Genomic DNA, 12,896 nt, shown 5'->3' on the forward strand with positions numbered 1-12,896 from the left:
GAGACAAAAGCAGCGTTAGCATCAGTGTGTGAGACAGAGAGAGAGAGAGAGAGAGAGAGAGGCTGCCCGGCAACTGATTGTGAGTCTGTTCATGTGTCTTTATTCCTCCAAACAATGAAGATAAAACAGTTTCCACAATCCATTTAACCTTCATCAGGGGGCGGAGCTTGTGTTATCTTCACTACTGCACTGCACGAGTTAACCTGACAACAGTGGTCGCTAGGTCATTCTGGTTGTTTTCTGGCTGTGATGTTAAGTCAGTCAAACAGAGAGATGTTGTGCAGGTGACTCTCAGCACAGAGAGATGAGAATGAAAACATCATCATCATCATCATCATCTGTGATCATGTACCTCTCGCTCTCTGCGCTCACTCCCCGTCTGTGTTTTCTGTGGATTCTTCAGCTGTTGCTCCAGGTTCTGAATCTCCTGCTGAAAGACGTCTCGCTCGTGTTCTCGATCGGCTGCCTGCTCCTGACGGGTGGAACACAACCCGTCACACATTCTCTCACTTGTGTTTATGGGAAACGTGTTTGTGATCGACTGTGTGATGCAGTTTTAACAGCAGGTGAAATCACGTACGTCCATGAACTTGCGGTTCTTCTCCAGCTGTTTCTCTAAGGCCTGAATCTGTTGTGCGAGGTCCGCCGCCTCCGTCCCGCGCGTCTCCTCCAGCTCCTGCACGCGGTTCACCTGCTCCTCAAGCTCCGCCTCCAACTGTTTCACCTGCTGGAGCAGCTCGCCGCTCTCCTTCTGCGCCTGCCGCTGCACCTCCACCTTCTCTGCCATCAGCTTCTCCGTCTCCTCCAGCAGATCTGAGATCAGTCAGACACACGTCAGAGGAGCAGAGAGGAGTGATGCCAAAACGGAGGCGGCTCGGAGAATCATTTACTGTTTTAAACTGTTCTTACCACTTTAAGAAACAGTAATAACTCAACCAAACTTTAAACTTTGGTTTGGGGCTGATTATTTATTTTCACTGAAAGAGTTTTATGAGCCGTTTGAGGGAAACGTTTCCAGTTTTAAACCGAACGATTCTCCGTCCTCCATCTTTGCATTCAACAACAAATGGCACACGAGACATTATGAGCGACATTTTCCCATTCCCTCAATCTTTCCCATTCCAGTACGACCCATGATCCGGTAACCACAGTAACCACTGAACCAATCCGAGATGTGGGAGGGGGCGGGGCAAACCCAGGATGTGAGAGGAGGAGCATAAGAGTGCAGATGCATAAAATAAAGAAAAGATTTCATTGAACAGCCACTTCCACAATACACTTCATCATCATCATCATCATCATCAGATGGAGAAAGTGTCTACACCGAGTTTAATTAAGACTGAGTATTCATTACACCTAGATCACCAAAACCTTTTAAAAGGAAAAATAAAATATAATTTGCCGGAATTTTAAAGAGTACATAACATGAGATCATGAAAATGTCATTTCATGCAGTGTGTAATGATGTTGGAGTGTTTAAAGTAAGCAGTCTGCCAAGTTGTAAATCTGAAAGTGAATGAATAACAAAGTTATTGTTTTGAAAAAAAGGGAGTCGACTCTGAATCACGCAAACGAGTCGTTTCTGGTCCGATTCACCAACCGCTGCAGATTTACGTCACTATATATAATCCCTCCCACCTTTTTCTAGGACTACACACCAAATCTTCACTCTTCTCCCCCAAACACTGTAGCTTGTGATCCTCATTCACAGTAGACCAATCACAGCAGACTAGACCATCTCTATATCATATAAGCGACTCTCTCTATTAATGGCTCTGCATCACACTAGACCTGCTGAACAATCACAGCAGACTAGGTTTACGGAATGGAGAGGATTAGATTTAGATTTGAGAGTCAGTCAAGAAGTAAGGTGTGAATATCTGCATATTATTCCTAAATAATAGTGTTTTTACACCTCCTATGAATATAAACTTGTAATTGGACACTCCAGAAACCAAAGTAGGACCTTAAGAAATCCCTTGCTATGTACTCTTTAAACATTATTTTGCGCTAGTAACAGACTAACAGATGTTCTTGAGATCTTACTCGGGCTGAACGGTGAAGGTCGAGAACTTTGTGAAATGCTTCTACAGTAACATCTACAGACGGACGTGACTGTTCAAGGGAGATGAGTGTGAGATGCTCGTGATGCTTCAGCTCAAGCGTGCTAACGTGTTTCCAGCCCACAGAAGAAGAGCAGCGGTTAGTCCATCAGAAGCAAGCGAAGCTGTTGTTACTCATTAATTGATTAGAATCTGTCAATCATTCTGAGAGTGAGCGTGCCGGCCATGCTGCAGATGAACGCACACACACACACGCACGCACGCACACACACACACACACACACCTGCTTCAGGTGCTGCATCAAGCGCAGCTTCAACTAGTCCTGAGGAGAGAGACAGTGTGTGAACAACATGTTCTTCATGCACATACAGCAGGAGAAAGAGAGAAACACGTGAAGATGTGTGTGTGATCCTGTGAGAAGTTTGGCACGTTTCTGTTTGCACCTGTAAACATGTCAAGAGTTTAAACACACAACTCACATCAGGACCAGTTTTGACCTCACAACATTAAAAAGCAAATATTAAACATTACACTCCTTTACATTTCAGAAATGTGTTTACCTTGAATGCTTATGTACATTAAACATCTATTTCTAGAGTAAGAAAGTGTAAATAAGTATTAAAGGTATGATATATGCTTTACAATGAGGTGAAGCCAAAACATTCTGATACACGAAAGATACTTGAAAAAAGTTCTTGAGTAGATTAAACACTTCAGTAGTGTCCATCTTTGATCTGGAGACACAAAACCACAAACCACATCAGAGATAATATAATACTGAAATACTGTCGTCACACTCCTGGAACTGAAGCAGAATAGAATCGTGTAAGAGAGACACATTTATGATGTTCAACATAGGCTTACATTACATTTATTAAAATGATGTCATTTGAACTTATGGGTAGCATCTGAGCCGGTGAAAAACAGAGTTACGACACTGGATCTCACGCCGTGTGTCACGTGGTTCATGAGCGCTGTACGATACATCTTACATTTATGGAAACAGGAATAAAACAAATCTTGCTTTGAAGAAAGTGAGTGAGGAGGTCTGACATTCTGGTAGGTTGTAAAAAACGTTCTTTACACAATTTGAGTTATATATATATATATATATGTACGAGACTGGAGCCACCTGGCAGAAGCACCTCCCATGACACAAATTTGCGTCTGTTGTGAAGTGAATTTCCTGTGCGAATGAAGCGAGTAAACTCAAAATGTTCAAGCATCCAACTATATGCGATTAGCACGATTCATTCGCGCAAGTCGCAATGGGAATGCTCTATAAGATGTGTCCACCAAATGTTTAAAATGTATAAACAAGCCGTAAACAGTACAGCAAATGTGTTTGTGAGACACTGAAACTTAATCATTCCACTCCGTGCCGTTCCATGGCAGCCGGTACGTAAATAGTAATAGGGCAGGGCCATATATCATGCTAATTTAACAAGTCTAAATCTATTCTGAAAGTGACTTGATGTTTTATGCACAGCTCTTCTGTGAACTACGGCTGTTTGATCAGTCCTGCTCATCTGCTCAATCTAAAATCACTCCGAGATTGAGTCGTTTATAACATTTACATTTGAAAAAGGAACACTTGTCAAACATCATCACTGCAAATCAACTTTATTATCATGAAAATACCTGAAAAGGTTTAAAGAACAGCGATAGAATATGACTTTTCGCATTTCCTGGAACTAATCGTTCTTCTTCTGTTTCCCATATTCTGAGTTTCTACCCAAGAGCGCCCTCTGGCTTTGGGATGTGGCGGCATTTAACCATAAGTCATTGAGAAACTGAGAGCATAAGAATCGTTCGATATATCGCCAAGCACTAGATGATAATGAAAATGTTTAGATTGTAAACACAAACACGTCACACGCTGTCTTGGTAACACAAGAGACTGAGCTATAATGGCTCTCTGTGCACACATTAGAATGACTCAGCACGGTTATAGAACCGATCCGAGCCAAGAACCATTTGATATCGTGCCGTGTCGAACCAGGCTCATGTGGAAACATAACTGAAACCATTTTAGACTGTGCTTAGAACCGTTCGACGCGATTGGTGGAAAAGCGCTCCATGACACGAGTTACATCCACATTCCATTCTTACAACCAGACGTCTATGCGAGTGTCACAACTCTGTTTTTCAATGGCTCTTTCGGAAATAACTTGATTCTTATTGGTCAGTCCCCTACATTCTGAGGTCTGTTATCCTCAGAAACTAACAACACAAGACCCTCCCCTTCCAGTCAGCTTTTATACACCAACCAGCATGATAAACATCATCAAATACACAAGACATCACATAAAGTAGAATAAACGTCATGTGACATACGCAGCTCTCGTGACCCCGCCCCCTCTCTCATGGCGTCTTGTTGTCGTGACACCAGCTCTCGTTCCTGTTGTATCTGTTGTCTCTCGTGTTCCAGCTCGTGCAGACGGTTGCTGGTGACGCGCAGCTCCTGCTCAAGATGCAGCTGCAGCTCTGCACGCTCTCTCCCCTGCTGCTCCAGAGCTAAACGCTCACCTGTGTAACCGTCAATCAAACCTACAACACACAAACACACACATAATAATCTGTGTGCGTACACAACCCTGAATACAATACATAGAAGACTGCACAACACATTCACTTATTAATATAGCATAAAAAGAGCAGAACACAACAACACAGATACACACACACGCAGAGAAGGTTTGGTTGCGAGGGAGATGTTGTGTTGTTTGTGAGTTTGTTACAGGTCAGTGGTTCATGTCTCATTGTTGTGAATGAGAGCACAGGAACAAAAGCACTCATCTGTAGTCATTACAGTCAATGTCAAAACACACATGTGACATACACACATGACATTTAGAGAATAAAACCATGATCTGATTGGACGGGTGTTTCTATATGACAGGAGGTTTAGGGGGCGGGGCTTGATGACATTCCGACAGATTGCATGTACAGCTGATCACATGTTTACAATAAACAATAGAGTATTCAATTAAACCGAGGAGAAACTGATCTCATAAATGTTCCTGAAATGCAAACTCACTAAACTCATGAAACACAGACTCACAAACTCATTCCACTATAACCGGTCAAAACTGGTTTTAATTAAATAATTAAACATCAAACACAAACTCACTAACAACCAAAGAAAATGGTAAAGTGCACACAGAGTGTTATTCATTCACACACACACACATCTTCAGCACTTTATAACTCATGAATATTTAATGAGGAAGATCTGACACTGTTTGAGGTCATTTGCAAATGAAATGAGGACACATGGAAAAAAAATCAGACTAACAAAAGAGAAGAGACTGGAAAAACACACAACTGTAGATCACAGCTCAACACAATCATCATCATCACTGGTAAACTGACTGAATGAATGCAGAAACTTCTACAGTAACGGAGGGTCTACATCCTCTGAACAGGTGTAATGTTGAGGATTTATGGTCACATGACCTTTCTCTAGGTAACACACTGACGTCCACATGTTTGATCGAATGTGTCATTATCATGTGACATGACTACAGAAATGTTTAGTCAGCACACACACACAGTCACACAAAAGAGTGTAACCACGACAATCCAATTATAATGCTGTGTGTGTGTGTGTGTGTACCAGCCACGGCTGTCACCAACTGTCCCGTCTAAACAGATGTGAAACACACACAAATCAAGATTTTGGATGAATGAATGATTGTGTTCTGACTGAATGAGTTTTGAGAGCATCTTCCTCTCAGATGTGTTTATAAACTGCAGGATGTGTTTTCTTTGCTTTTATTCAGTGGTGTGAATAAGGTCATGATAAAGTAAAGAATCGATCAGCAGATGACACGAGTGTTGAGAACTCAAGTCAAACTGAACTGAAGTGAATGAGAGATTCATGATGGAGCTGATGTGAACGTGTTTGATGCACTGACAGCATCAGAGAGGACATCTGCACATAAACACACACACACATCCTCATTACATCCAACACACACACACACACATCCTCCTTACATCCTACACACACACCTTCAGCCTTGTGCAGCTCCAGCGCCAGCTGTTCTCTACCCCGCGCCTCCACTCGCAGACGCTCCTGCAGCTCCTCCTGTCTGATGACCAGCTCCTCCATCTCCTCATTGTGTCTGAACTTCTCTCGCATCAGCTCCGTCTGTGTGATGTGTGCATGCTCCAGCTGAGAGAGAGAGAGAGAGAGAGAGAGAGAGAGAGAGAGAGACGCAAGAAGCTCAAACCTGCTCCAAGACATGTCAAGTCCTGCCACGACAAAACAACTACCAGCACAACACAACACACACAAACTGACACTATGACAGGATCCTGTCACCCTCACTGAGAACTGTCATTAATAGTTTTCTCTTTTTCTCTTTATATTAAGATATATACTTTATACTCTGATTTTATTTTTATCTTCATCTGTATTTGTGAAGAATGTTTATATTTAAATCTGTGCTTTTGCAATGTATCATGTGTTTTGTCCAGCCAATAAAGCATCTTTGCATCTGGAGAGAGAGAGAGAGAGAGAGAGAGAGAGAAAGAGAGAGAGAGAGAGAGAGAGAGAGAGAGAGAGAGAGAGATAGATAGAGAGAGAGAGAGAGAGAGAGAGAGAGAGAGGTTTTCATGCGATTCATTAATACTTGACACGTTCAGTATTTACAAACTCATGCAGTCTGAGCTCCTCAGTACCACCGAACACAAACTCTGGAGGACTCACTGAAACACTTCTCACTGATCTTCATGTGGTTTCTGTGATTTGAGAGAACGACAGTAACACTGATCTCCTGTTACCGGCAGTAAACACAATACACACCCGTGCAGGTCATAAAACTCAAAGTACACAGACTGCTGTAAAGCTCACTATCTAAAACAGCAAAGGTCAAAGAGCACCGCCGTCTCTCTCTCTCTCTTCCTCACACTTACTGTATACGGAGGAGTGGGCAGAGAAATCTTGGAGATGACTTTAAGAAGGTGACCGTCAGTGCGGTGGTTGATGTGCGAGATCTTGGTCTGCACCACAACGGCGTTCTTCTCGTGCAGGATGTGTGTGAGCGGGAACGGCCGAGGTAACGGGATCCGTGATTCCACCTCATAAATATCCTGATCCTGACTGTCCATCCACCCGTCCTGGGGGGCGTAAGAATTCCAATAAGTCCGATACGAATTCATTCTGGATGTTTGACCTTCTTCTCTTCTACGAGTCTTTCAGGAAGAGTTTTGTTGTCATCTCTGTCAAGCGTGATCGGGGGATCTGAAGGGGGGCAACAGTATCTATGGAAGTGCCTCCGAGCAGATTGAGGTAAACACACACAGGTGAGCTCACATGGTCCGTGAGCTAGAACAGGTAAACCTTGAATCCCTCACGGTGAAGAGTTTGTCCTGGAGAGAGAAGTCCTTAAAACCATGAGATTCAATCCAGGATCATTTGAAAGAGAAACAGGAGTGTTGAAGTTGGTCAGATCTTGCTCTGGTGTCTCTCTCTCTCTCTCTCTCTGTCTGTCCTCTGGTTACTCCGGTTGGAAACTCATTAACATTACTCTGCCTCCGTGGCAACGCTCCACTGGGAAAATGCCGGGCCTCATTTACTGCCCGAACACAACACAGCACAACCCAGAGGGAAGATCATCTCTCGTTCTCGCTCTCTCTCTCGCTCACTCATTCGCTCTTCCTGGTTTGTGGACATGTGCAGGTTGCGTATGCAGTAAAGGCGTGACTGTAAAGCTTCTGGTGGATGCAACGCACACACCCACCCGCACCCTCCCCGAGCCCGTCCGACCGGATTCTCACCACACACACACAGAGGAGACGCTCGGAGACCATAAAGACTGAAGAATGTGTCACTTTCATTCCTTCAGCACCCCTGACAACAAACATTATCCATTAACTGTTCCTCCCGTACGCCTGCTTCAACATCGATCTTCATTCCTGAACAAGCCATTACACGATTAACAACCCAACAACCCATCAATAAGTCTCTTGGCATCTCAAACACTACGTGTGTCATGAATCTCACAAGAAGTCACATCTCACCTTCTCAATCAAATGTGAATTATTTTGATCAAGAATTAAATTCACATTTCTTTATGCATCAATATATCATCTAGCTTTAAAGGAATAGTTTGTCCAAAAATCATTTACTCACCTCAGGTTGTTTCAAACCTGTATACATTTATTTGGAAGAATGAACACAGAGAAAGATATTTGGAAGAATGTTTGGGATTTTCAGTTCTTTGACATCATTGACTGCCATAACAGGAAAATAAATATTGCATTTTTTTGTTCTGTTGAACACATAAGACACAATTTGACTCGGGGAACCTTTGACAACCATTTCATTCTTCAGTAATGTCCCGGAACTAAAAATTACGAAAATTCTTCCAAATATCTTTCTTTATGCTCAAGTAATGTGTGCAGGTATGAAAAATTTCATTTTTGGGTGAACTGTCCTTTTAATGACATGCTCTGTGTATTTTTGGCATTCTATGTTTACACAGTTTTTAAATTCATATTCATTATGATTTGAAGATGACAGTAAAGACTGTGATCTGTTTGTGAAGAGAATCAGAGGGAGAGGCGTCACAATATCTCAAAGATATCTTACCCGTTATACAATAGGCATTATTTTCATGATGTATTGTATTAGTTTCTCTCGTTCTTTTCTTTAGGGTGAAATATGAGCGAACAGGTTGATGACAGGTATTGTAAAGATCACACACACATTCATTAAAAGAATTATATGTTGTTCTGTGAACATCTCAGCACCTAAATATTTGCTCACATTTCAAGTCAAACAGGATTTAATGTCTAAATCTGTTACGTGTAAATTATATCTCTGATATCAATAGACACATGCTGGGAAGATATTCTGTGTCAAATAAACTATTACAGAACACACTTTCACTTTACACAAACACACAGCTTTATAGAGGAGGTCACATGAACAGATGGGCGTTGTCAGCTGTTACCACGGTGACCAAAGCATTATGCAAATCAGCTGGAATCCACAGGCCATCAGAGTGAATGTCTCCGCCCACTTTGTCCTCTGAACATGAACCTGTGATATCTCATGAGACACAGAAGTAAAGCTGAACTACTGCTAACATGTGGAATTCTGGGATACCTGCACCATTGTGATTATAAACAGATCTGATTATAAATCTAACGCTGTTATAAGCAGACAGAGAGTTGAGATGGCTTAGATTTGTCCCTCTGTGCTTGCCGTACCTTCGTGCTTGTCTCTGTGATGGTGATGAAAAGTTTCTTCACGGCGCTCTGCAGTCGTGTGCTGATGCTCATAAGATGCTCCTCCCTCTCCAGCTCAAACTCCGCCTCCTGCAGCTGTAGGTCCGCCCCCTGACTCCTCTCCAGCCCTTCTTCTGCGCCCAACTCCCCCGAAAACATGCCCGCATCTTCAGCGGCCGTCTCAGAGGACGTGTCTGTGAACGGGACAGACACACTTTGCTTGGATTCATTCTTTTTCGCTCAATATTTTCTCTCATTGGGTCCGTGAAATCACAAACGAACAGGCGCTTTCTGTTATAACTCATTAAAAAAAGGGTTCCCTTCTTTCATTACTGGGATTATTTTACTGTCTGTAAGAAGTTCACATCTATGTCATTGACAGACATTTCATTTGAAATGTTTCAGGGAGTAAATCATGCGTACGCTATGTTCAGAAGACACATCATGTGACACGCCTGCGTGGCGTTCAGCCGAGCTTTTCTTCTGGATCTTTTGTGTGTTTTGTGTGTTGAGTTACAGGTGTGTCTGTTTTATATTCCTTCACTTCAATGTGACCACAACACTTGATATGAGATGTTCCAAGAGTAACACTGACTGAACCCACCCATACACACATCACTGCTGTGTGTGTGTGTGTGTCTATGTCAAATGACCTCACCCCAACAGTACACAAAACATCTCTATAGAAAGAAGAGAGTCAACAGAAGAGGAACAAACAGGACAGACAGGATTCAAGATGAAACCGTCCACTCATCTGTTATTAACTCATCACTGCACCGCCTCTTTAAAAATGATCCAGGAATACTGCATTGTGATTGGTCACTGCTCAATGTCTCTGCATTATTGACTTTAAGCTGCGGCAGACCACATTCATAAGTGAGGTTACGTTCGCGAACGAATCGTCCTTTCCGATCAAATCATTCTCGTTAACTGAAATCTCTCCCTCTAGAACAGAGAGTCTCGGCTTAAAAGAGTGTCTAAAGCACGAGGCAATGATGTTCGAGTGTGAGCTTTGACAGAGCATACGATTGGTTGATTGTACTGAACGAATTCGCCCTTCACTGAACGAACGAGCTGGTGTTATGAGTCTGAACAAGAGAGATCTCGTCTATGAACGAAATGAACGGGTGTACAGTGTAGGTCGGTCATTTAGCATGTGAGTCTCGTCGGCAATCAGCAGAAAGCGGATGCAAAGCTCATTTACAGTCGGGCTAATGTGCACGCTTGTTTATTTAAAAAAACATGAACTTCACTTTTAACATAATCCCAGATTTATGAATGTGTTAATGACAAAACAATTAACATTTTAATCAGTTTATACGTCCATTAATACGTTCGTTGACATAACACGACTCTTTTCACCACCTGATGGTGTGTTATGGTTACTGAACGAATCTGAACGAATCGTTTTGGTAAACAAGCTGAAAATGAACGAATCTTAATTCCCATCACTAACATTCGTGAGACAGGAAGTGACATCATTAGATTCCTAAAACTGTCGTGATGAAGTTGATCAACTTTGAGTCGAGAGGATGAATCATAAGAAAAATAAACGTTTGAGATCTCACGGACCTCCTGCAGGTGCGCTGAACGCTTGAAAGCTCTCTTTACTGGACCCCTGCAGGATTCCCTCCACGTGACGCCCGATGGTTTCCTCCGCAGCCTCCGTCGTCTTCAGCACGTCGACCAGCACCTGACGCAGACGACTGTTTGCTTTACGCAACAAGTCTCTAAAAGAGAGAGAGAGAGGGTGATGATGTGAAGTATTAGATCTACAGAGCAACAGATCCGCTCAAGTCAAAGTCATTCCGTCTCCTCACCTTTCTGTAACGATGACATCAGACAAGAGTTCTTGTGCAGGTTGTTGTGATGTCACAGGCTCCTCACGACCTCTGCTCTTCGTCTCCTCGTCTTCATTGTTCTTCTGGAGTTTATATACGGGCAGTAAAGAGAGTGCAGATAAGAATCCAGTCATGTTATTAAAGTCATGAAAACAGTGCTGTGTTGAGTTGTGTGTGTGTTTGTGTTTGTTTCCTTCCGTCCGGCTGAACGCTGCAGGGGCCAAACACACACACGCACACAGTCAAATGCAAACAACACAGGAACAGTGTGACCATTGTGCTGCCATGGCAACAGCTGCACCTGAGATCAACTGTTGCTGCAGAGGCAGACGCCACCTGACGGTGCAGACGGTGAAGAGCACGATGTGCTCACTGCACACTACACACTCCGTACTGAATACTGCGTCAAGAATGTGTTGCTGTCGCACATGCCATCATCTCAAACAGTGACATTTATTCTCATTTTCACATTATTCACATTGCAAATTACGATAGAAATGACGGAGCACGCTGCATTGTGGGATACAGAACGCTTGGAGCACACAGCACATTTTGGCAAACGTAATAGAGCAAGGTATTGTCTATATACTGTAACTCTCTCTCTCTCTCTCTTCAGTAAATGTGACACACGCTCTCACCTGCTCTGTCTGTGTGCTGCTGCTTTGCATGATGGGATGCATTAGATCATCTCTCTGCGTCTCTCCAATCAGCTCCTGCTCTCTCTGTTTCAAACACACATCAATAATCACACACAACCCAGCTGCAGACATCACAACAACCACACACATGACTGACTTCATCTGTGTGTGTGTGTGTGTGTGTTCACACCTGTATCAGCTGCTGGTTGAGTGTGTGTATCTGTGTAGTCAGGTGTGTGTTCTGCTCCTGTAGAATCTCCATCTGATGTGTGTGTGATGCTCTAAGAAAGTCCAGCACACGCGTGTGTTCCTCCTCCTGCTGGACGAGCTCTGAACCAAAGTCCTCCAGTGGCACGGCCGGACGATGCTCTTCATCACCATCATCCTCCTCCTCTGGTCCCTGTTCATCACAAGATTGTGTGTTAATAATATCAGTCCTCACGTGTGTCTGTCTGCTGACAGATCATTAGTGAATCTGTACATATAATCACAATCAATATGTCATGAGATGAATAAAGTGCTCATTCATATCTCATGTGTGTGAGTGTGAGACACACACTCTGTTGATATATATAAAGCAGAAATCTGAATGTGTTCTGGAAGCCTGTACGATCTGCTCTATCTACATCTTTCATGTGCTGTGACCTCACCTGTGTGTGTTGCTGTGATGTTGTCATGGTTACAGCATCAGGGTCAGTCAGTCTTAGATCTTCAGCGTTCAGTGTCTGTGTGGATGTGCTCGTCTCGCGGGCCTTTTTGTCGAGTCTCGTGTGTTCCGTGCGCTGAGCAAATTCAACAGACATCTGCACGATTGCCTGCCGCGTAAAACACACAATCAGAACAACACTCCTCACAATAAACATTTCCAGAGAAAACATCGTAATGTTTGCAAATGTCATAATGAAAGGATGTGAAAAGCACCTTTGCGATCTCCTCCTCCAGCAGCTCTTGATGATGTTTCATCTGACGCTCACTCTCGCTCTGAGCTTCCTGTACCGCCTGCAGCTCACGTGACAGACCTTCAGTAGAGAGAGACTCTTCATCCTGAGGTGAGTGACAGTAATAAAGATAAAGAGAGAAAGAGGAGAATTAGAGCAGGAGGTGATGTGTG

At 43.2% G+C, this 12,896-nt stretch overlaps 1 protein-coding gene across 9 annotated transcripts in view; it reads right to left on the bottom strand.

Annotated features, from left to right (window-relative positions):
* akap9 (A kinase (PRKA) anchor protein 9) overlaps positions 1 to 12,896 on the bottom strand; it is a 48,860-nt gene that overhangs the window by 15,556 nt on the left and 20,408 nt on the right. For 6 of the 9 annotated variants that reach the window (XM_056740780.1, XM_056740781.1, XM_056740777.1 and 3 more), the window contains 12 exons: positions 12,707 to 12,829; positions 12,436 to 12,600; positions 11,976 to 12,185; positions 11,786 to 11,869; positions 11,127 to 11,230; positions 10,879 to 11,036; positions 9,289 to 9,500; positions 6,082 to 6,244; positions 4,402 to 4,614; positions 2,348 to 2,386; positions 581 to 813; positions 353 to 472 (listed from right to left, as the gene is read on the bottom strand). In XM_056740780.1, the coding sequence (XP_056596758.1) occupies positions 353 to 472; positions 581 to 813; positions 2,348 to 2,386; positions 4,402 to 4,614; positions 6,082 to 6,244; positions 9,289 to 9,500; positions 10,879 to 11,036; positions 11,127 to 11,230; positions 11,786 to 11,869; positions 11,976 to 12,185; positions 12,436 to 12,600; positions 12,707 to 12,829 (1,824 nt within the window). The remainder of the gene's footprint in view (positions 1 to 352; positions 473 to 580; positions 814 to 2,347; positions 2,387 to 4,401; positions 4,615 to 6,081; positions 6,245 to 9,288; positions 9,501 to 10,878; positions 11,037 to 11,126; positions 11,231 to 11,785; positions 11,870 to 11,975; positions 12,186 to 12,435; positions 12,601 to 12,706; positions 12,830 to 12,896) is intronic. The other 3 variants (XM_056740782.1, XM_056740779.1, XM_056740776.1) reach the window with 2 other exon arrangements.

The sequence above is a fragment of the Triplophysa dalaica genome, chromosome 25 (assembly GCF_015846415.1).
Source record: "Triplophysa dalaica isolate WHDGS20190420 chromosome 25, ASM1584641v1, whole genome shotgun sequence".
NCBI lineage: Eukaryota > Metazoa > Chordata > Actinopteri > Cypriniformes > Nemacheilidae > Triplophysa > Triplophysa dalaica.